Source organism: Oryctolagus cuniculus, chromosome 8 (assembly GCF_051225735.1).
Source record: "Oryctolagus cuniculus isolate XC-2025 breed Fujian yellow rabbit chromosome 8, ASM5122573v1, whole genome shotgun sequence".
NCBI classification, from domain to species: domain Eukaryota; kingdom Metazoa; phylum Chordata; class Mammalia; order Lagomorpha; family Leporidae; genus Oryctolagus; species Oryctolagus cuniculus.
In genome coordinates, this window is record NC_142874.1 from 97,043,539 (window position 1) to 97,066,905 (window position 23,367).

The 23,367-nt window shown below is 37.8% G+C and overlaps 1 protein-coding gene across 1 annotated transcript in view; it reads left to right on the plus strand.

Annotated features, from left to right (window-relative positions):
* Positions 1–23,367, plus strand: part of STPG2 (sperm tail PG-rich repeat containing 2) — a 253,754-nt gene that overhangs the window by 132,101 nt on the left and 98,286 nt on the right. Inside the window, exons 9-11 of the mRNA XM_089302607.1 lie at positions 1,004–1,163; positions 3,949–4,109; positions 23,008–23,109. Of these exons, the coding sequence (XP_089158733.1) occupies positions 1,004–1,163; positions 3,949–4,109; positions 23,008–23,109 (423 nt within the window). The remainder of the gene's footprint in view (positions 1–1,003; positions 1,164–3,948; positions 4,110–23,007; positions 23,110–23,367) is intronic.

Here is a 23,367-nt window from a genome sequence, read left to right on the forward strand (position 1 = left end):
GGCAACAAAGATCATAACTGGGGTAACAAGTTTGCCATAGATGAATTTAGGTAATTATTATAGAGATATTTTCTATATTATTTTTATTTGTCTAAATTTTCTATAAGTTTGAAATTACTTTAAAGTAAGAAGTTAAAAAGTCGGATACACAGTGATATATTTTCTGAGAGTTCATAGTTATAGATACACATATATTTAATGCTAATAAGTATATACATTAAGCTGGACTTCTAAACAACTTAATGTAAGATTTTATTTTTCATGAGGCTGGCACTGTGGCATAGCTACTTTGAGACCCGGCTGCTCCACTTTGGATCCAGCTCCCTGCTTATGTGCCTGGTAGAGAAACAGAACAAAGCGCAGGTTCTTGGGCCTCTGTACCCATATAGGAGACTTGGAGGAAGCTCCTGGCTCCTAGCTTCTGTCTGGCCCAGCCCTGGATTTTAGTGCCATTTGGAGAGTGGACCAGCAATTGGAAGATCTCTTTCTGTCTCTGCCTTTCTCTGTGTAACTCTGGCTTTCAACTAAATACAATAAATCTTTAAAAAGATTTTATTTTTCTTTAAATATCAAATGAAATTATTGGTTTAATATAACATAGATGTTGAGAAACCTTGTCAATTCATTTAACTTGATTACAAAAAAGAAATTAGGTTAGAGTATACAGTTTTTTATCCATTATTCCAGTTTTCAAAACCCTCTAAATGTGAAATTATCCGTACACTGATATCTAGGATTTTATGTTGAGATTATTTCCCTTAAAAAGTCTATCTGCCTTAATAAGACATATAATGCATTACTATATTAGTATATAGGTGATATTACTAAAAGCTCATATATTTTACGTTTTGATGGGTATAGGATCTTAATTTATTTACATTTTCTTTACTCCATTAAGAAATAAATTAAACTTTGTTACATTACTCAGAAGACTGCTTTTAATTCATGATATATCAAAATGTCCAGTAGTTTTTCACTGGTATATTTTCCTGTTCTTCACTAGAGATTTGTATCTGTGAAATCAGTCACACCAGCTCCTGGTACATATAATGAACCTCAAATTGCTGTTAAATCCTCAAAGAAAACATCAGGACTGAAAAGTTCCTCATTTGGTCAAAGAACTGCTCAGTTTACACAGGACTCCAGGACAGAGGAAATGCCAGGTTAGCAATTAATACACATATTTATACTCTTTAGCTTTAAGTAACTAAGTATTCTTAACAAGGTGGATGCCCCAGAGAGTACTTTTTTTATCCCGTGGTTGGTAGTGTCATTTTAAGTTAACTTTTTTTTTAAACATTAGTTATCTACTGTACACAGAGAAGTCAAAATAATGTATAGCTTTAATAAGATTTCAATTTAACCTTTCATAAATATCAATTGTAATTTTCTATTGTTTTTTCCTTAAGGAATTTCATAATTTTCTCCTGGTGATTGACATATAGAATGTTATCAACTCAGTAGTAACTACTAATAATAAAATTTATGATCAGTTTTATTAAACTTATATTTTTAGGAATGCCCTCTCACATATTCTAGTTTTCTCTAAGTATTCTAATGTATAAAACTCATAATAAAGAACCAAAGTTACTAATACAATTGCTAAAATGGTTATTTATTGCCATGCAACACACTTAGTGGCTTAAAGCAATAGAATTTTCTACCACATATCATTTTGTGAGATGACTAGAATACAGGGCTTAGATGGAACTGTCATTCCAAGTAAAGCTAGCACCAGGATGCCTGCCTGAGGGCAAGCAGTCTGACCTTTAATGGGGTGACTCAGGACACCATGAGACCATAGCAGATGCCCCAAGGCTTTTCCTAACTCAGCCACAGAGGTTCCAGTATATAACTTCTTTAGCTTTTCATTAGTAAAACAAGTCACTCGGGGTAACACCTACTGAAAGGAAGGACATAAGGCTGCATCTCATAATGACAGGGATAGCAAAGAATTTATAGAAATTTCTCCTGCAGAGTTTCCTATGGCCACTGCTATATTGTCTACTATTTAGCACCCACTCCTGTTAAAGGACCCTAAAATATCCTAGAGTTACAGAATGATTTCAGAGTCCTAGATTTCATCATATGAATAAGTAAAGGTGAGAATTCTTGAGTGTAATTCTTGTGCTCCATTTTGTGAATGATTTCTCTGTATCAGAAGATCTATAAACCAGATGTGCTGGTTCATCCAACACACAATACCAGGAGAGAGGTAGCGATAATCATATCTCTTCAAAAAGAAAGACTACCAGTCTGTGGCAGTCACATGAGTGACTGAGTAATTCTGAAATCTTATGAGGTATATGTTGCTATTTTCTTGATGAGGATCTAGTTAGACTCTGGGAGTGATTCTCTGTGATTTTTTTTTTGGCTCTTGGTTCAATATTTTGTATCATTATTTCCTTTTTATAATAAATAGACTTGTTTGCAGCTTAACCTACTTTCTGCCTACAAATTGGGGGTCTATAAGTTACTTTTCAGTACTGTAATTGTCACTTTCATCTCAAGTTGGTACAATTTATTATAAAATCTTGTGAATTTCTAATTATGTTAATTTATAATAAAATTCCTATGAATAGCCACATTTCTCGTTTAGAGAAAATTTTGTTTTGGATCATCTTTGAAGCAGTTATGTTTTAACACCCTTAAATTCTTAGAAGTGCTGTTATTCTAGCCAAGAGATATAGAATATAAGATTTTAAGATTCTTACAGGACCTTCTATTTAACTGAGAGATTCTATGAGCAGCACACTAAATCTTTCAGAAAAAGGAAACAAAGGATCTTATAGCCTTTTTGATCTTTACCCTGAAGTCACTTGTTTGAGATATTTGCTATCTGGAGAGATAGAATGAAAATAATGTTTTTAAATCAAATTTTAAAAATTCTATTTATTTTTCAATTTCTATAAATTCTACTTGAAAAAATGAATTGTTTAAATTCAGTTCTTTCTAACCATACCTTTTCTTACATGAATAAAAGCAACTAGTTGTCACTTTGATATCCTTTCTGGAAGATTCCCTAGAATTGACAAATTATTAAGTCTTTTCTTCATTACCTCAAGTGTTTATTTTAGTAAAAGTATTAATTTTGTATTAATTTTACTATTAGTTTTGCAATTTCATTGCATAATACAAGTTATCTTTTCTCTAGCAATCATAGCATTTTTCCTCTTGGCCTTTCCACTCATCACCAATAGTCTCCTAAAGGACTCTTTTTAGAGTCTTGAGGTTGCTCTAGTTTTTTTTTTTTTTTTTTTAAGGTTTATTTTATTTATTTGAAAGACAGAGTTACAGAGAGAGGTGGAGACAGAGAGAGAGGTCTTCCGTCCGCTGGTTCACTCCCCAGATGGCTGCAACTGCCAGAACCAGGAGCTTCCTCCGTGTCTCCCACATGGGTACAGGGACCCAAGGACTTGAGCCATCTTCTACTGCTATTCCAGGCCATAGCAGAGAGCTGGATCGGAAGAGGAGCAGCTGGGACTAGAATTGGCGCCCATCTGGGATGCTGGCGCTTCAGGTTGGGGCTTTAACCCACTGTGCCATAGTGCCAGTCTCTGCTCTAGTTTTTTACTCATTGTCTGATTCCAAATTGCCACAACATAAGGGCGGGGCCAGGCTGAAGCCAGGATTCTGGAACTCCATCTGGATCTGGATCTCCCACGTGGATGTGTGGATGTCAGGAGCCCAAGCTCCTGGGTCGTCGAACTGGCATTTCAATGAGAGATAATGGCATTCCAGGATGTAGCTTAACACACTGTGCCACAATGCTGCCCCCTACTACCTTTTTAAAGATTTATTTATTTATTTGAAAGTCAGATAGAGAGAGCCAGAGAGAGAAAGAGAAGAGGGCTCTTTCTAAAAGATTAATTTATTTAGAATAGCTCAGTTCAAAAGCTATAATTAAGTCATGCTTATTCTTACAAATGATATTCTTTATACTTTTAGGTCCTGGGTTTTATGATATCCTAAACAGTACTATAATTTCTAATATTAGAAAAACATTATTGAAGAAAAAAAAGGAAACTGCATTTGGTTCTTCTGCTCCTCGGACTTTTTTCCTGGTTCAGAAACAAGCTTATACTACTCCTGGTCCTCCTGATTATCAGGTAGTACATTAATATCAAAATAATATTCTTTAAGCCATTTATTCTCAACAGTTTATACACAGGAATAGTTTTATGCAGATTGCAATGCAAATAATTATGCACTACATGTTTTGGTACTCTATTACCACATATCAGAGAAACATATGGTATTTGTCTTTTTGGGACTGGCTTATCTCACTAAGTATGATGGTTTCCAGATGCATCCATTTTGTTGTGAAAGACAAGATTTTAGTTTTTTTTTTTTAATGAATGAGTAACTTTTCACAGTGTGTGTGTGTGTGTGTAATATATATATGTATATATCACATTTTATTTATCCAGTCATCAGCTAATGGGCATCTGAGTTGATTCCCTATCTTTTTTTTGTAAAGATTTATTTATTTGAGTGGTAGAGTTATAGACCATGAGAGGGAGAGACAGAGAGAAAGGTCTTCCTTTTCACTGGTTCACTCCCCAAATGGCTGCAATGGCCAGAGCTTGGCCAATCAAAGCCAGGAGCCAAAAGTTTCTTCCAGATCTCCCATGTGGGTGCAGGGGCCCAAGCACTTGGGCTGTCTTCACTGCTTTCCCAGGCCATAGCAGAGAGCTGGATGTGAAGAGGAGCAGCCGGAGCTAGAACTGGTGCCCATATAGGATGTTGGTACTGCAGGTGGAGTACAGCGCCAGCCCCATGATTCCATATCATAGCTATTGTGATTTGTGCTGCAATAAACATGGGAGTACAGATAACCACACAGGAAATATTTAGATGTTATGTTGTCATTGATTTCTATTTGAAAAATTATGAATGACTAAATGACCAAAAAAACCTGTATATGTGTGAAATGGTCATTTTCCCATTCTATTGTTTATATCTGTTGTCTATATCCCAACTAAATTAGCATCTTTTTACTTTTTATTTGTTAAACTTCTTATTCAGTGAGCCCCGGTCATTGTGACCATTTGGGGAGTGAACCAGTGGATGGACTGTCTCTCTCTCTCTGACTTTGCCTTTTACTGCAATGTAAATTTTTTTTAAACTTTCATTTAATGAATATAAATTTCCAAAGTACAGCTTATGGATTACAATGGCTTCTCCCCCCCATAACGTCCCTCCCACCCGCAACCCTCCCCTTTCCCACTCCCTCTCCCCTTCCATTCACATCAAGATTCATTTTTGATTCTCTTTATATACAGAAGATCAGTTTAGCATACATTAAGTAAAGATTTCAACAGTTTGCTCCCACACAGAAACATAAAGTGAAAAATACTGTTTGAGTACTAGTTATCGCATTAAATCTCAATGTACAGCACACTAAGGACAAAGATCCTACATGAGGAGTAAGTGCACAGTGACTCCTCTTGTTGACTTAACAAATTGACACTCTGTTGATGGCATCAGTAATTACCCTAGGCTCTTGTCATGAGCTGCCAAGGCTATGGAAGCCCCCTGAGTTCACTGACTCTGATCATATTTAGACAAGGCCAAGTTCAAAGTGGAAGTTCTCTCCTCCCTTCAGAGAAAGGTACCTTCTTCTTTGATGACCCGTGCTTTCCACTGGGATCTCACTCGGAGAGATCTTTCATTTAGGCTTTTTTTTTTTTTTTCCCCAGAGTGTCTTGGCTTTCCATGCCTGAAATACTCTCATGGGCTTTTCAGCCAGATCCGCATGCCTTAAGGGCTGATTCTGAGGCCAGAGTGCTGTTTAGGACATCTGCCATTCTATGGGTCTGCTGTGTATCTCACTTCCCATGTTGGATCATGGGCAGTGAGATACACTGCAATGTAAATTTATAATATGTTCTCTTAAAAACTAAAAAAAGGCAGAAAGTACAGTACAAGGAGGAAGAGTGGGAGGGAGAGAGATAGAGAATATCATGTTCTTAGACTTGTATCTACATATTGAATCTGTTGAAAATAAAAATATAAAAATATTTTTTGCATGTAATAGAGAAACCTTAGAGTTCTCTTAAAATTATATGTGAATTAGTAAAAAGTGATGTTAAACAGCTATTATAACTGTGTTCCATATAGAAAGCAAAGTAGACGGAAGAACATGTTAAATAGTAGAGAAATAGCAGAAATAAAAGGAGATACAAATCAAAGTTCTAGAGATGACAAAGATAACATTTGCAGAAACGTGCCCTGGGATGTGTTTAATCATGGGTAATCAAAATGGTGAAGGGCCATAGATTCAAAACACAAAAGGTGTTTAGTACTAAGAAGTGAAGATTTCAGGAGAAGAAACCAGACAGCTGGTCTTAAAATAGAAAGTTTTATAATATAGAAATGTGTTCTGTGTGACATGGGTCATGCAATCAAGATCAATGGGTAAAACTATAGTTTCAGATTTCAATCCAGTTGAAATAATAATTAGATTTTGGTTACTGCAGTTCTAAGATGTATATGTGATTATGTTAATAGCATTGACAAAATAATTAAAAAAGGGAAACTAGAAAAACATGCTTAGACACACTGCTACCTGCCCAGCTGCCAGCTATTCCTGCATCTATGTGGTCAGCTGCAAGCCGAGAAGCACCCTCTTGCTAGAGTAAGCTGAGAGGAGGCTATTGAGGCACTGTCACTGGTGGCTTTGAGTGAGGGAGAATTCCTCTAGGCTTCTAGTCTGGCCTGGGAAGCTGGTAGGGGTCTGGGTGACTACTTTGCTCCATTACTCTCCATTACTTCCTCCCATCAAAGCACTAGGCACAATTTGCTGTGGTCAAAATAGAGCTGAACTCTATCCTGAGTCAGGGAACAGTGGACAATTCTGCCATTGTTGGAAACTTCCAGGGTTGGATACAGGCAACTTGCAGGACAAAGAGTGGTTGCCCTATACCCTGTGGCTGTGAGAGTTCTGGGCATAGGTCACTGAACTGAGATGGTTCCATGTTGCAATAGTTTCCCAAGCATCTGCATATTCTGACTGTGGAGACTCACATCTCCCCACCTGGTGGGGCTGGATCTTGTGGAAGGGTCAGGGAACACACTGAAGAATAAATGAGTCAGTGCTCTGAATGGTGCCCATTCTTAGATGGGTGAAGTGCACTGGTATTGTGAGCACTCTCACTAAGCTGTCAATAAGCTGGTTCTCTAAGGCAGAGACAAAGGCTGGGATGCTGAAGGCACTAGCTGTCTCCGACATCTCCTCTTGCCACTGACTGTCCAGAAGAGTGCTCCCACACTCTTTTGTGGAGTCATTTTGGATTCTTGCCCTACACATTAACTGTGCCCCAAGCTCCCTGGACCCACCCATCACATATCCATGGAACTCAAGTGTAAGCCTTAGGAACTCCATGAAGCACCAAAGGCACATACCCAAGAACAAAACTTTCAATAACTCAAAATAAAACATCTTCCACAGGATATAGAATGCACAAAATGCACAAAAATTAACATGGAAACATAAGAAACATGAACAAGGAAGGCAATATGACTTGGTACTAATGCTGTGGCACAGAGGGTTAACCCACCATCTGGGGTGCCAGCAACCCACAGGGGCACCAGTTCAGGTCTTGGCTGCTCCACTTCCAATCCAGCTCCCTGCTGGTGTAGTTGGGAAGACAGGAGAAGATGGCACAGGTCCTTGGGCCCCTGCACCTACATTGAAGATCCAGATGAAGCTGGTGGCTCCTAGCTATGGCCTGGCACAGCCCTGGTCAGTGTGACCATTTGGGGAGTGAACCAGTGGATGGAGTTACTCTCTCTCTCTCTGAGTTTGCCTTTCAAATAAGAAAATAAAAATTTTAAAGATGCATTAAAATATGACACCTAAAAGGAACACAATAATACATTAATATTAAAGTGTGAAGAAGGGGAGAATGCTAAAATACCCGAAAAAAATTCAAAATCTGAAAAAGTAATTGTAGGGTAACTCATTAACACAGGGAAACACTTAGATGAAATAAGAAAATCTGTACATGACATAGACATTCTGCAAAGAGATGGAGATAGTGAAGAAAACCCAAAAAGAAATATTAGAAAAGAAGTATTCGATAGGTCAAATGAAAAATACAGTTGAACACTTTAATAGACTCAGACAGAAAAACAATAATATCTGACCTAGAAAGCAACTATTTTGAAATATACAACAAGAATAAATGAAAAATTAGACTGAACCGAGTGTTCAGGATCTAAGGGTACTATCAAATGACCAAATACGTGAGTCCTAGGTATTCCTGAAGATATGGAAAGGAAGAATGGCTTAGAACATCTATTCAGTGAAATAATAGCAGAAAGTTTTCCTTATTTGGAGAAAGAATATTGGCATCAAAATACAGGAAGCATGTAGAACTCCAAATAGCCATGATCAGAAAGATCCTCACAATGACACATAATAATCAAGCTTTCAAAAATAAAACATAAATAGAGTAATCTAAAATGAGAGAGAAATGCCAGATCAACTTTCAAGTATCTCCCATCAGATTGACAGCAGATTTCTCAACAGAAACCCTATAGGCTAGGGAGAATTGAGAGATACAGTCCAAATCCTAAAAGAAAATACTTCCAACCCAGAATACTTTATCCAGCAGTGCTCTTGTTCATAAATAAGAGTGAAATAAAGACAATTCATGATAAGCAAAAATTGAAAGAATCTATGAACACGTGTCAGCTTTACAAATGATACTTAGGGATCTACTACACACAGAAACAAAGGAAGATAAACAGCATCATGAAAAAATGTGAGGGCAGAAAAACTCCTAGTAAAAAAACAAAGGGGATTCAAAACAAACAATAGGCATATTTATGAAAAATGGCTGAGCCAAGTAATTTTTTAGTAATAAACTTGAATTTAAAAGGACTAAATTCTGAAGGCATGTGGATCCGGCTGAAAAGCCCATGAGAGTATTTCAGGCATGGAAAGCCAAGACACTCTGGGGAAAAAAAAAGCCTAAATGAAAGATCTCCATGAGTGAGATCCCAGTGGAAAGCACGGGTCATCAAAGAAGAAGGTACCTTTCTCTGAAGGGAGGAGAGAACTTCCACTTTGACCATGGCCTTGTCTAAATATGATCAGAGTCAGTGAACTCAGGGGGCTTCCATAGCCTTGGCAGCTCATGACAAGAGCCTAGGGTAATTACTGAGGCCATCAACAAGAGTGTCAATTTGTTAAGTCAACAACAGGAGTCACTGTGCACTTACTCCTCATGTAGGATCTTTGTCCTTAGTGTGCTGTACATTGAGATTTAATGCGATAACTAGTACTCAAACAGTATTTTTCACTTTATGTTTCTGTGTGGGAGCAAACTGTTGAAATCCTTACTTAATGTATGCTAAACTGATCTTCTGTATATAAAGAGAATTGAAAATGAATCTTGATGTGAATGGAAGGGGAGAGGGAGTGGGAAAGGGGAGGGTTGCGGGTGGGAGGGACGTTATGTGGGGGGAAGCCATTGTAATCCATAAGCTGTACTTTGGAAATTTATATTCATTAAATAAAAGTTTTAAAAAAAATTACATTGCAGTAAAAGGCAAAGTCAGAGAGAGAGAGAGACAGTCCATCCACTGGTTCACTCCCCAAATGGTCACAATGACCGGGGCTCACTGAATAAGAAGTTTAACAAATAAAAAGTAAAAAGATGCTAATTTAGTTGGAATATAGACAACAGATATAAACAATAGAATGGGAAAATGACCATTTCACACATATACAGGTTTTTTTGGTCATTTATCATTCATAATTTTTCAAATAGAAATCAATGACAACATAACATCTAAATATTTCCTGTGTGGTTATCTGTACTCCCATGTTAATGTATGCTAAACTGATCTTCTGTATATAAAGAGAATCGAAAATGAATCTTGATGTGAATGGAAGGGGAGAGGGAGTGGGAAAGGGGAGGGTTGCGGGTGGGAAGAACGTTATGGGGGGGAAGCCATTGTAATCTATAAGCTGTACTTTGGAAATTTATATTCATTAAATAAAAGTTACAAAAAGGACTAAATTCTCCAGTTAAAGATGTAGATTGCATTAAAAAATAAGACCCATCTATATTTTACCTACAATAAATATACTTCAGTGCTAAAGCTACACACAGATTGAAAGTGAAAGGATAGAAAAAGACATTCCACGCAAATGGATTCAAAAGCAAAGAGGAGTAGCTACACTCATATCAGACAAGATAGATTTTAAGACAAAAACTTGTAAAAGAGAAAAAGAAGGTCATTATTTATCTTATGACTAATGGACAAATTCAACACGAAATGTGGGTATAGTAAATATATATGCACCCAATCCTAGGAAACCTAATTTAATAAAAAAATGTTAATGAATCTGAAGGGAGACATAAATTATAATACAGTGATAATGAGGGGCTTCAACACTCCACTATCATCAGTGGACAGATCAACTAGATATCAATAAAGAAACGCTAACATAGCTGATGTTCACTGTTGATCAAATGGACCTGATAGATACCTACAGGACATTTCATTCCACAGCAACAGAATGCACATTCTGTTAGCTTTTTCTATCTTTTGTGTATTCTTCTATTTCTTTCTTTAATGTTTTATAATTCCCATCTTGGAGATCTTTGACATCCTTGGTTAAGTTGACGCCAAGGTATTTGATTTTTTTATAGCTATTGTGAGTGGGATTGATCTTGGAAGTTCCTTCTCAGCTGTGGCACTGTCTGTGTGTACAAAGACTGTTGATTTTTGTGTGTTGATTTTGCATCCTGCCACTTTACCAAACTCTTCTATGAGTTCCAATAGTATCTTAGTGGAGTCTTTTGGATCCTTTATATATAGAATCATGTCATCTGCAAATAGGGATAGTTTGAATTCATCCTTCCCAATTTGTATCTCTTTGATTTCTTTTTCTTGCCTAATGGCTCTGTCTAAAACATCCAGGACTGTATTGAATTGCAATGGTAAGAATGGGCATCCTTGTCTGGTTATGGATCTCAGTAGGAATGCTTCCAATGTTCCCTCATTCGATAAGACACTGGCCATGGGTTTGTCATAGATTATCTTGATTGTGTTGAGGAGTGTTCTTTCTAAACCCAATTTGCTTAGAGTTTTCATCATGAAAGGGTGTTGTATTTTATCAAATGCTTTCTCTGCATCTATTAAAATAATCATATGGTTTTTGTTCTTCAATTTGTTAATGTGATGAATCACACTGACTCATTTGTGAATGTTGAACCATCTCTGCATACCAGGGATAAATCTCAGTAAATAATCTTTCTGATTACCTGTTAGATTCATAATATTTTTGTAAGGATTTTTTGCATCTATGTTCATCAGGGAAATTGGTCTATAGTTCTCTTTCTCGGTTGTGTCTTACCAGGTTTAGGAATTAAGGTGATACTGGCTTCACAGAAAAGATTTAGGAGGATTCCTTGCCTTTCAATTGTTTTGAATAACTTGAAAAGAATTGGATTGAATTCGAATTTAATCCCATCGAGGTGGCATGTACCAATGCCATCTCACTAGTCCCAGTGATCAATTTCTGTTCACAATTGATCATAATGATAGGACTAAGAACCAAAGGGATCACATAAACAAGAATAGTGTCTGCAAATACTAGCTGATAGAATCAAAAAGGGAGAGAATGATCCAACATGGGAAGTGAGATACACAGTAGACCCATAGAATGGCAGATGTCCTAAACAGCACTCTGGGCTCATAATCAGCCCTTAAGGCATGTGGATCTGGCTGAAAAGCCCATGAGAGTATTTCAGGCATGGAAAGCCAAGACACTCTGGGGAAAAAAAAAAAAAAAAAAAAAAAAAAAAAAAAAAAAAAAAAACCTAAATGAAAGATCTCCGCGAGTGAGATCCCAGTAGAAAGAACGGGTCATCAAAGAAGGAGGTACCTTTCTCTGAAGGGAGGAGAGAACTTCCACTTTGACCATGGCCTTGTCTAAAAATGATCAGAGTCAGTGAACTCAGGGGGCTTCCATAGCCTTGGCAGCTCATGACAAGAGCCTAGGGTGATTACTGAGGCCATCAACAAGAGTGTCAATTTGTTAAGTCAACAGCAGGAGTCACTGTGCACTTACTCCTCATGTAGGATCTTTGTCCTTAGTGTGCTGTACATTGAGATTTAATGCGATAACTAGTACTCAAACAGTATTTTTCACTTTATGTTTCTGTGTGGGAGCAAACTGTTGAAATCTTTACTTAATGTATGCTAAACTGATCTTCTGTATATAAAGAGAAATGAAAATGAATCTTGATGTGAATGGAAGGATGTGAATGGAAATCTTGATGTGATGGAGGGAGTGGATAAGGGGAGGGTTGCGGGTGGGAGGGACGTTATGGGGTGGAAGCCATTGTAATCCATATTCTGTACTTTGGAAATTTATATTTATTAAATAAAAGTTAAAAAAAAAGAAAAGAATTGGAGTTTGTTCTTCTTTAAATGTCTGATAGAATTCAGCAGTTAAGCCATCTGGTCCTGGATTTTTCTTTTCTGGGAGAGTCTTTTTTTACTAATTCAATTTCTGTTTTGGTTATGGGTCTGTTTTGGTTTACTATGTGTTCATGGCTCAGCTTAAGTAGGTTGTATGTGTCTAGGGATCTAGCTCTTTTTTCTAGGTTTCTCAGTTTGTTGGCATATAGGTCTTTGTAGTAAATACTGATGATTCTCTTTATTTCTGTGTTGTCTATTATTACATTTCCTTTTAATCTCTAATTTTATTGATTTAGGTATTCTCTCTCCTTTTTTTGATTAGTTGGGCCAATGGCATGCCAATTTTGTTTATTTTCTTAAAAAACCAGCTCTACATTTTGCTGATTCTTTGTTGTTGTTTTTTTTTTTTCAATTTTGTTGATTTATTCTCTAATTATTTCTTCTCTCTTACTAGTTTTGGGTTTGGTTTGCTCTTTTTTCATAGGTCCTTGAGCTGCATTGTAACTCATTTATTTGGTGTCTTTCCCATTTCTTGATGTAGACACCAGTGGCTACTTTCCTCTTAACACTGCTTTTGCTGTATCCCATAAGTTTTTTTTTTTTTTTTTTTTGACAGGCAGAGTGGACAGTGAGAGAGAGAGAGACAGAGAGAAAGGTCTTTCTTTTGCCATTGGTTCACCCTCCGATTGCCGCCGCAGCCGGCGCGCTGCGGCCAGCGCACCGCGCTGATCCAAAGGCAGGAGCCAGGTGCTTCTCCTGGTCTCCCACAGGGTGCAGGGCCCAAGGACTTGGGCCATCCTCCACTGCACTCCTGGACCATAGCAGAGAGCTGGCCTGGAAGAGGAGCAACCAGGACAGAATCCGGCTCCCTGAATGGGACTAGAACCTGGTGTGCCGGCGCCGTAGGTGGAGAATTAGCCTATTGAGCTGTGGCACCGGCCATCCCATAAGTTTTGATATGTTGCATTGTCATCTTAATTTGCTTCCAGAAATTTTTTGATTTCTCTTTTATTTCTTCTATGACCCATTGTTCATTATGGAGCATGTTGTTCAGTCTCCCTGTGTTTGCATATGTTCTAGGGATTCCTGAGTTGTTGATTTCCAACTTTATTCCATCGTGGTCAGAGAAGATGCATGGGATTTTTTTGATTTTTCTGAATTTGCTGTGACTTGCTTTGTAGTCCTGTATATGGTCTGCCCTAGAGCATGTTCCATGCACTGATGTTTTCTGACACTGTGGATTGAAAGGTTCTATAGATATCTGTTAGTTCTGTTTGTTCTATAGTGTAAATTAACTCTGTTGTTTGCCCACTGATTTTCTATCTAGTTGATCTGTCCATTGCTGACAGTGGGATATTGAATTCCCTCATTACTATTGTATTGAGTCTTTGTTTCCCTTCAGGTCCATTAACATTTCTTTTTTTTAACTTTTATTTAATGAATATAAGTTTCCAAAATACAGCTTATGGATTACAATGGCTTTTCCCCCCAAAACTTCCCTCCCACCCACAACCCTCCCCTCTCCCGCTCCCTCTCCCCTTCTATTCACATCAAGATTCATTTTCAATTATCTTTATATACAGAAGATCAATTTAGCATATTAACATTTCTTTTAAATAGCCAGGTACTCTGTAAGTCAGTGCTTATATGTTTATTATAGGCATATCTTCCTGTTGAATTTATCCCTTGATTGTTACATAGTACCCTTCTTCATCTTTTTTTAACAGTTTTTGTGTTAAAGTCCATTATTTCTGATATTAGGATGACTACAACAGCTCTTTTTTGGTTTCTGTTATCATGGAATATCTTTTTCCATCCTTTCACTTTCAGTCTGCATGTATCTTTGTTAGTGACATGTGTTTCTTGTAAGCAGCAAATAGATGGGTCCATTTAGTAAGTCTGTTTTAACTGGATAATAGAGGACATTTACATTCAAGGTGACTATTGATTAGTAAATAACTACTTGGCAATGCCATTTTTCTATGAATATTCCTGTCATTTACTTTAGATTTCTTTTGTACTTTTACTGGGGGATTTTTCTGTCTTTGCATTCTTTCATGATGATGGCTTTGTTTCTGTGTGTAACACATCCTTTAGCATCTTTCGTGAGGCTGGATTAGTGGTAACAAATTCTTTTCAATTTCTGTTTCTTATGGAAGGTCTTTATTTCACCTTCATTCATAACTGAGAGCTTTGCATAATATAGTATTCTGGGTTGACAATTTTTTCTCTTAAGATTTGGAGTATATCTTGCCATTGTCTTCTAGCCTATAGGATTTCTGATGAGAAGTCCACTGTGAGTCTAGTTGGAGATCCTCTGAAGGTAATCTGGTATTTTTGTCATGGATATTTTCGAATTTTATGTTTTTCTGTGGAAATTTTGACTACAATGTGTTGTGGTGAAGATGCTTTCTGGTAATGTCTGTTTGGAGTTCTGTGTGCTTCCTGTACCTGACATCCCTTTCTTTCTCAGAATTGGGATAGTTTTCTGTAATTATTTGATTAAATAGGTTCTAGACCTTTCTCTCCATGCCCTCAGGAACTCCTAAGACCCATATGCTGTGTTGTTTGATAATATCCTATAGATCTTCCATACATTTTCTCTGTCCTTGGTTTATATTTCTGAGTTCGAAAAATGTGTCTCTAGATTGGATATTCTTTCTTCGGCCTTACCAAGTCTACTGGTAAGGCTTTCCACTATATTTTTGATTTGATATATTGAATTCTTCATTTCTAATATTTCATTTTGATTTCTCTTTAAAATCTCAATTTCATGAGAAACATTTTTCTTCATGTCATGTATAGTTTTCTATGGTTCATGGATTTGCTTGTGATTGCTTTTGAGTAATCCTATGATTAATTTTTTGAATTCCATTTCTGGCATTTCCTCATTCTATTCATCTTCACTTCACATTCTAATATTTAAGTATTGTTGTGTCCCTTTGAAGGGGGGTCATGGTGTCTTCCTTATTCTTGTTTCTTGAATTTCTGCACTTAGTTTTAGGCATTTGTGCCATTTATTTTTACTTTTTTCCTTCTGATTGCTTTTATCTTTGGGTATACTTTTGTGGCTTAATGGAATGTCTGCACTTTGAGAGAATACCAAGAAATGTGTGGTGGGTGTGGCCAAGGAGCCCTGGTAAATGCTCTAGTGTGGAGCTAGTTTCCAGAGTAAACACCCAATTTGGGAGTGATAGAACTCAATACCCAGCTACACCCTGCCCCTTCTCATGTAACCTCTGAGTACCTAACATCTCAGCACTTAGGGCTCCTGCAGTTATGGGGTTCAGAGGTTTCCCTCCACCCTGCCAATCTTTCCATCAAAAAGGAGGCAGATGTTACCAAGACTGATCTGCCTAGGTATTTTGACTCTGGGATGCTGTGGGTGCAGGCACCTCTCTGTACCACATAGATGCCCAGCCACTTCTAAGCCAGCTTAAAGTCAAAGTTAGGACTGTGGACCGTTTCCTCTGCTTGAATCTCTGAATCAAACACACATACACCAGAGTCGCTGGCCAAATGCCTGCCCAACCCCGCTGCTGGCACTACTCTTTAAGTATCCCTCCTCAGTCAGTTGTTATGCATGTGCTCAAGGGGTACTTTGGCTGCTGCTGTATTCTAAAATGGCACCTGTCCTCTCTCTGATGGACAGTGGGCTCAGTTTTGGAGACTTTGGAGGGTATCAAACATCTCCTTCCTTTTCCACTAGATCCACAGTCAACCACTGGCTACTGCCAGCCCCCAGGGCTCTAGTCTGGACCCCTGCAATGTTCTCCCTCTGGCTCTGTCACCATGGGTTTCTGCAGTCTGGCTCACCTTCACCTCAACACTGCTGCTAGCTCTGGCTTGTGTTGTGCTTCTACTCTCTGCTCAGGTTCACTCTATTCTGCCTCCTGCTGTGTGGCTTCCTGGGCAGTTTTCTCTCCAGTTCTCTGCTGAAAGTGTACCTTTAACACTTTTCTCCTCACTCTTTATCACTAGCCCAGTGAAGCATGCCACTCCCTAACCCGCCATCTTTTCTGGATCTCAACCTTTTTTTTTATTTTTATTTTTTTAACTTTTATTTAATGAATATAAATTTCCAAAGTACAGCTTATGGATTACAATGGCTTCCCCCCCCCCCCCATAACGTCCCTCCCACCCGCAACCCTCCCCTTTCCCACTCCCTCTCCCCTTCCATTCACATCAAGATTCATTTTCATTTCTCTTTATATACAGAAGATCAGTTTAGCATACATTAAGTAAAGATTTCAACAGTTTGCTCCCACACAGAAACATAAAGTGAAAAATACTGTTTGAGTACTAGTTATCGCATTAAATCTCAATGTACAGCACACTAAGGACAAAGATCCTACATGAGGAGTAAGTGCACAGTGACTCCTGCTGTTGACTTAACAAATTGACACTCTTGTTGATGGCCTCAGTAATCACCCTAGGCTCTTGTCATGAGCTGCCAAGGCTATGGAAGCCCCCTGAGTTCACTGACTCTGATCATATTTAGACAAGGCCATGGTCAAAGTGGAAGTTCTCTCCTCCCTTCAGAGAAAGGTACCTCCTTCTTTGATGACCCTGTTCTTTCCACTGGGATCTCACTCGCGGAGAACTTTCATTTAGGTTTTTTTTTTTTTTCCCCAGAGTGTCTTGGCTTTCCATGCCTGAAATACTCTCATGGGCTTGTCTTATACTGGCACAAAAATAGATATGTAGTCCAACTGAGGAGAATGTAAACCCTAGAAATTAATCCACACATCTACAATCAGCTACTTGTTTATGAACAAATGGTGTTGGGATAATTGAATTTCCATATGTAGAAGTTTGAAACATGATCCTTACTTACATCCCTATAAAAATAATTTCAGAATGGACCAATGATCTCAACCTAAGACCCCGAATCATCAAATTCTAAAGGAAAACGTAGGAAAAATGCTGAGAGACATTTCCTAGACAAAGACTTTTTGGATAAGACTCCAGAAGCACAGATAATAAAAGCAAAATTGGCTAATGGGATTTTATCAAGCTGAGAACTTTTTCCATAGCAAAGGCAAGACTCAACAAAGTGAATAGGTAACTGACAGAATGGGAGAAAATATTTGCAAACTATGAATCTGATAAAGGATTAACATCCAGATTATTCAAAAATGGCTGAATAGGGAGTGCGCTTACTGCTCTAGGCTAGGGGAGGATAGTTAAAAAAAAAAAAAGTGGAGAGTGTGCAATCTCAGAGAAAAGTTAGGGAGGAAACTGCAGTGGAAATTCCATGGAAAGAAGAGGGATGCTGTGGGTCTACTTGGAGGGTGTGGACACACAGCACAACCATGGACACAACACTGCACCCCAGCAGCCAAGAGCCTCAGTGCCAGCTTTGGAGAGTGAAGTGAGAGCAGATTATAGTGGCTCAAGCCACTGCTGATATACCTATGGGGAGAGCCTGGCATGAGTATGGCCTGGAGCCCTATAGGTGACAGGATACCTGCTAACCTAGAATAAAAAACTGGGCATGTTTCTCTCTTCCCATTCCCCCAACAATGGTACCCTGAAACTTGCTGAGAGAGACTGGGCACCATTTTGGACATATTTAGCTTCTGTGCCAGCTTGTGTCTGCACACAACTGAGTCTGGCCGGGAGGATTAACAGGAGGCTGGTCACCCATGTAGAACTGTGAGGTGTCCCCAGCCTCCAAACACATGACAGGCTCTGAGGGTTGGGCTACCTCCGTAGAACACCCAAAGGCAGCTGGCTCTGGGCACATCTCTGTCTCTTTGTGGGTGAGATGGACTGGCAGGACAGAGAGGATCCTTGGCACTTTGTGTGTTTGGGAGCCTTATGTCCTGGAACTGTGGAAACACTGTGGCTGTGTGTGTGTGGGGGGAGGGCACAGGGTATGGCTGGTTCTCTGGGCATTTACTGTGGTTGGCTCTGCATGGTCAGGGCTCCTTGATTTCCTGGATGAGGGTAATTGCAGCAGGATCGATGCTGACACTGAGGACTACATGGGTCCTTTGTATGGTTCTCGAGGCAGTGTGGATGAATATTGCACCCACTGTGTGCCAGCTCCTGGGTATTGATCACCTTGTAAGAGAGGAGGTGAGGGTGTAACTACATAAACAGAAGATGCTGGCATCATAGGAAGAATTTGGGAGGATTCCCTCTTTTTCGATTGTTCTGAATAGTTTGAGAAGAATTGGAGTTAGTTCTTCTTTAAATGTCTGGTAGAATTCAGAAGTGAATCCATCTGGTCCTGGGCTTTTCTTTGTTGGAAGGGCCTTTATTACTGTTTCAATTTCTGTCTCAGTTATGGGTCTGTTTAGGTTTTCGATGTCTTCCTGGTTCAATTTAGTTAGGTTGCATGTGTCCAGGAATCTATGGAAGCCTTTTGAGTTTGCCGACTTCGATCTTATTCCGACAAGGTCATAGTCAAAGTGGAAGTTCTCTCCTCCCTTTAGAGAAAGGTACCTCCTTCTTTGATGACCCTGTTCTTTCCACTGGGATCTCACTCGCAGACATCTTTCATTTAGGTCTTCTTTTTTTTTTTTTCCCAGAGTGTCTTGGCTTTCCATGCCTAAAATACTCTCATGGGCTCTTCAGCTAGATCCAACTGCCTTAAGGGCTGATTCTGAGGCCAGAGTGCTGTTTAGGACATCTGCCATTCTATGAGTCTGCTGTGTATCCCGCTTCCCATGACGGATTGTTCTCTCCTTTTCGATTCTATCAGTTAGTATTAGCAGACACTAGTCTTGTTTGTGTGATCCCTTTGACTCTTAGACCTATCAGTGTGATCAATTGTGAACAGAAATTGATCACTTGGACTAGTGAGATGGCATTGGTACATTCAACCTTGACGGGATTGAATTGGAATCCCCTGGTATGTTTCTAACTCCACCATTTGGGGCAAGTCCGATTGAGCATGTCTCATTCTGTACATCTCCTCCCTCTCTTATTCCCACTCTTATATATTTTTTTATTTTTTGACAAGCAGAGTAGACAGTGAGAAAGAGAGACAGAGAGAAGGGTTTTCCTTTGCCTCATTTACTTCCAGAAAATTTTTGATTCCTCTTTTAATTTCTTCTATGACCCATTGTTCATTCAGGAGCATGTTGATCAATCTCCATGTGTTTGCATATGCTCTAGGGATTCCTGAGTTGCTAATTTCCAACTTCATTCCTTTATGGTCTGAGAAGCTGCATCGTATGATTCTAATTCTTTTTAACTTGCTGAGACTTGCTTTATGGCCTAGTATGTGGTCAATCCTAGAGAAGGTTCCACGCACTGCTGAGAAGAATGTAAATGCTTTCTGTGTAGGATGAAAATTTCTGTAGATATCTGTCCAATTAAAAGACACAAATTAGCTGATTGGGTTAAGGAACAAAGCCCATCTATTTGCTGCTTACAAGAAACACATCTTTCCAACAAGATGCATACAGACTGAAAGTGAAAGGCTGGAAAAAGATATACCATGCCAACAGAAAGGAAAAAAGAGAGGGCGTAGCCATCTTAATATCGGACAACATAAACTTTAACACAAAAACTGTTAAGAGAGACAAAGAGGGGCACTATATAATGATTAAGGGATCAAGTCAACAGGAAGATATAATAACTATCAATGTATATGCACCTAATTACAGGGCACCGGTTTATTTAAAAGATTTGTTAAGGGACTTACAGGGAGACTTAGACTCCAATACAGTAGTACTGGGGGACTTCAATACTCTACTCTCAGAAATAGACAGATCAACAGGACAGAAGATCAATAAGGATACAGTAGATTTAAATGACTCTATAGCAATACCATATCAACTTATGGGATATAGCAAAAGCAGTGTTAATAGAGAAGTTTATAACAATTGGTGCCTACGTCAAGAAATTGTAAAGGCACCAAATAAATCATCTATCAGTGCATCTCTGGGTCCTAGAAAAACAACAGCAAACCAAACCCCAAATTATGAGGAGAAAGAAATTGTTAAAATAAACAAAATAATAAACAAATTGCACCCAGAGCAGCATATTATTGAATATGGAAAAGTTGAAAGCATTCCCACTAAGATCCAGAACCAGACAAAAATGCCCACTCTTAACATTACCATCCAATGTAGTCCTGGAAGTTGTAGCCAGAGCCATTAGGCAAGAAAAAGAAATTAAAGTGATAAAAATTGTATAGGAGGAAGTCAATCTATCCTTTTTTGCAGATGTGATTCTATATATAGTGGAAGCAAAGGACTCCACAAAGAAACTATTGGAACTCATAAGACAGTTTAGTAAGATGCAGGATATAAAGTCAACACACAGGAATCAATAGCTTTTGTATACACAGACCATGACATCGCTGTGAAATAACTTGTAAAATCAATCCCATGCACATAGCTTCAAAATAATTAAAAAACTTGGAATAAATTTAACCAAGGATGTGAAAAATCTCTATGATGAAAATCTCAAAACTTTTTAGAAAACAAATTGTAGACATCTTCCATGTTTGTGGATTGGAAGAATAAGTATCACCAAAATGTCTACACTACCCAAAGTAATTAACAGATTCCAAGCTATCCTAATCAAAATACTAACGACATTCTTCTCAGATCTAGCAAAAACGATGATAAACTTAATGTGGAAATGCAAGAGACCCCAGATGCTAAAGCAATGTTAAACAACAAAAACAAAGCTAGAGGCATCACAATACTATATTTGAGACATAGTATAGGGAAGTGCTAATCAAAATAGCCTGATACTGTCAAAAATAAACATGTAGACAAATGGAACAGAATAGAAACCCCAGACATCAATCCACACATCTACAACCAGCTAATCTGACAAATGAACTGAATTCAATCCCTGGTAAAAGGACAGTCTCTTCAACAAGTGGTGCGAGGAAAATTGGATCTTTGTTTATTTTTAATTATTCCTGCTAGAAATATGATCTGCAAGCTACCCATTCATTCTAAAGCCAAAGTAATTGAGAGTAATATATTTCTTGGTAGTTGAATTCAGCTTGGTAGCTTCTACCCCATAAACCATGAAAGTTGCAATAGATTTTGGAACTTCCTTCTGTAATGATTTCCTGTATAATGTACAAGCCATTGATGAAATTATTATAGCAATTATTTTCAGCTTCAGACACATAATAAGGACACAAAAATAATAATGACTCAGATAAAAAAGGATGTTCTATATTTGAAAGTTTTAATTTTTGTAAGATGTGACTATGATTGTTCTGATTTTGAAAGTAATGGAATCTACCTGTTTTCTCTTGAATTACTATTATAGGAATAATTTGACAAAGAATGGAGAAATCTAACCACAGCTTTTAGGATATAGTGGCAGTTTCAGAGGTCCAGTTTGTGGGGTGTGTGTGAAAATATATATTAAACATATTATTTATTAATTAAATATATTAAGTTAAATTAGTGTTACCAACAAAATAAGCAAAGATATCTAACTATTACTATATATGAAATTCTAAAATACCAATATGAAGTTGAAATTCTAAATAAAAATAGTGAAGTGTGTGAAAAGAAATCCTTATTGCTTTTTTATATTCAAGGAAATTTAACACTGTTTACACAGTTTAAATTATTAAATGGATACAAATGAATAAATTATATGATAAATCAGAGTGCAGTATCACAAGGATTACTTAATTGCTAATTGAATTTTTAGATTATCATTATCCTCCGTCCTATTAATATATGTCTGCAATGCAGATAAAGAATTATGATACTTAAGAGGGTGAATCATTTTGCTAAGAAAGTGAATCAATTCAGATTTGCCACATAATTAAGTTAAATAGTTTTTGCTAATATATTTTTAATTTCATGTATTAAATATTAATTATCAACAAGTAATTCTATTAGTCTATTTGTCTAAATACCTTATATTCATGTATTATTGAGTCCACAACCTGCTAGTTATAAAATAGAAAAGGAATTGATGTTTGCTTGTGACATTAAAGTAGAGCTAGTAATTTACTTCTAATATACTTAAATAATATATGTAGATTTGTTGTTTTATCTTTTGTTCTTTTTAAAAGATTTATTTATTTGAAAGAGTTACACAGAGAGAGAGGAGAGGCAGAGAGAGAGAGAGAGAGGTCTTCTATCCCCTGGTTCACTCCTAGATGGCCGCAAAGGCTGGAGCTGCGCCAGTCTGAGCCAGGAGCCAGGAGCTTCTTCCAGGTCTCCCACATGGGTGCAGGGGCCCAAGGACTTGAACCATTTTCTACTATTTTCCCAGGCCATAGTAGAGAGCTGGATTGGAAGTGGTGCAGCTGGTACTTGAACTGGAACTCATATGGGATGCCAGCACCACAGACGGTGGCTTTACCCACTTCTCCACAGCAGTGGCCCCTATCTAGAGTCTTTTAAATCCAATTCGTTTTCCTTTTCAATCTCCCTTGACTTTAATTCTTTTTACTATTCCTATTTAACAATTTTAGTTTTAAGGAATAATGGCTGTGTATAGTTAATGACAGAGCAATATTGATAAGCTTCATTGCAAGCTTATTATAGTATTATTTCTATTGATAAAAATATGTGATATGCCAATTTTAACTTCTCTGAATGTGCTTTTTAGACATCACAAGTTGGTGGAATATCTGAGAAATTATGTAACCTGACCAACAAATGTGCTCCTTTCCGGTCAATAACAGAGAGAAGTTTTAAAATGCCAGACATGGTAAGAAAACTCCTACAGTCAAACTTATTTATTATCTAGGATAATGCATAACATAAATATTTTTTCAGGACTTGAGAGAGGTTCATGGTATCTTGCTGGAACATTTTGTGCTAAACTGACTTTCCTATTTTTGAGGTTTGATAAAATTCTTGAAGCTAAGCAGAAGTCTGAATTGCTCAGTGAGAGAGTACTACAAAGAACATCCCTAATAGGATGGATTTTGAAACCTGTGCAAAGTTTTTGCAAAATATGCATTTT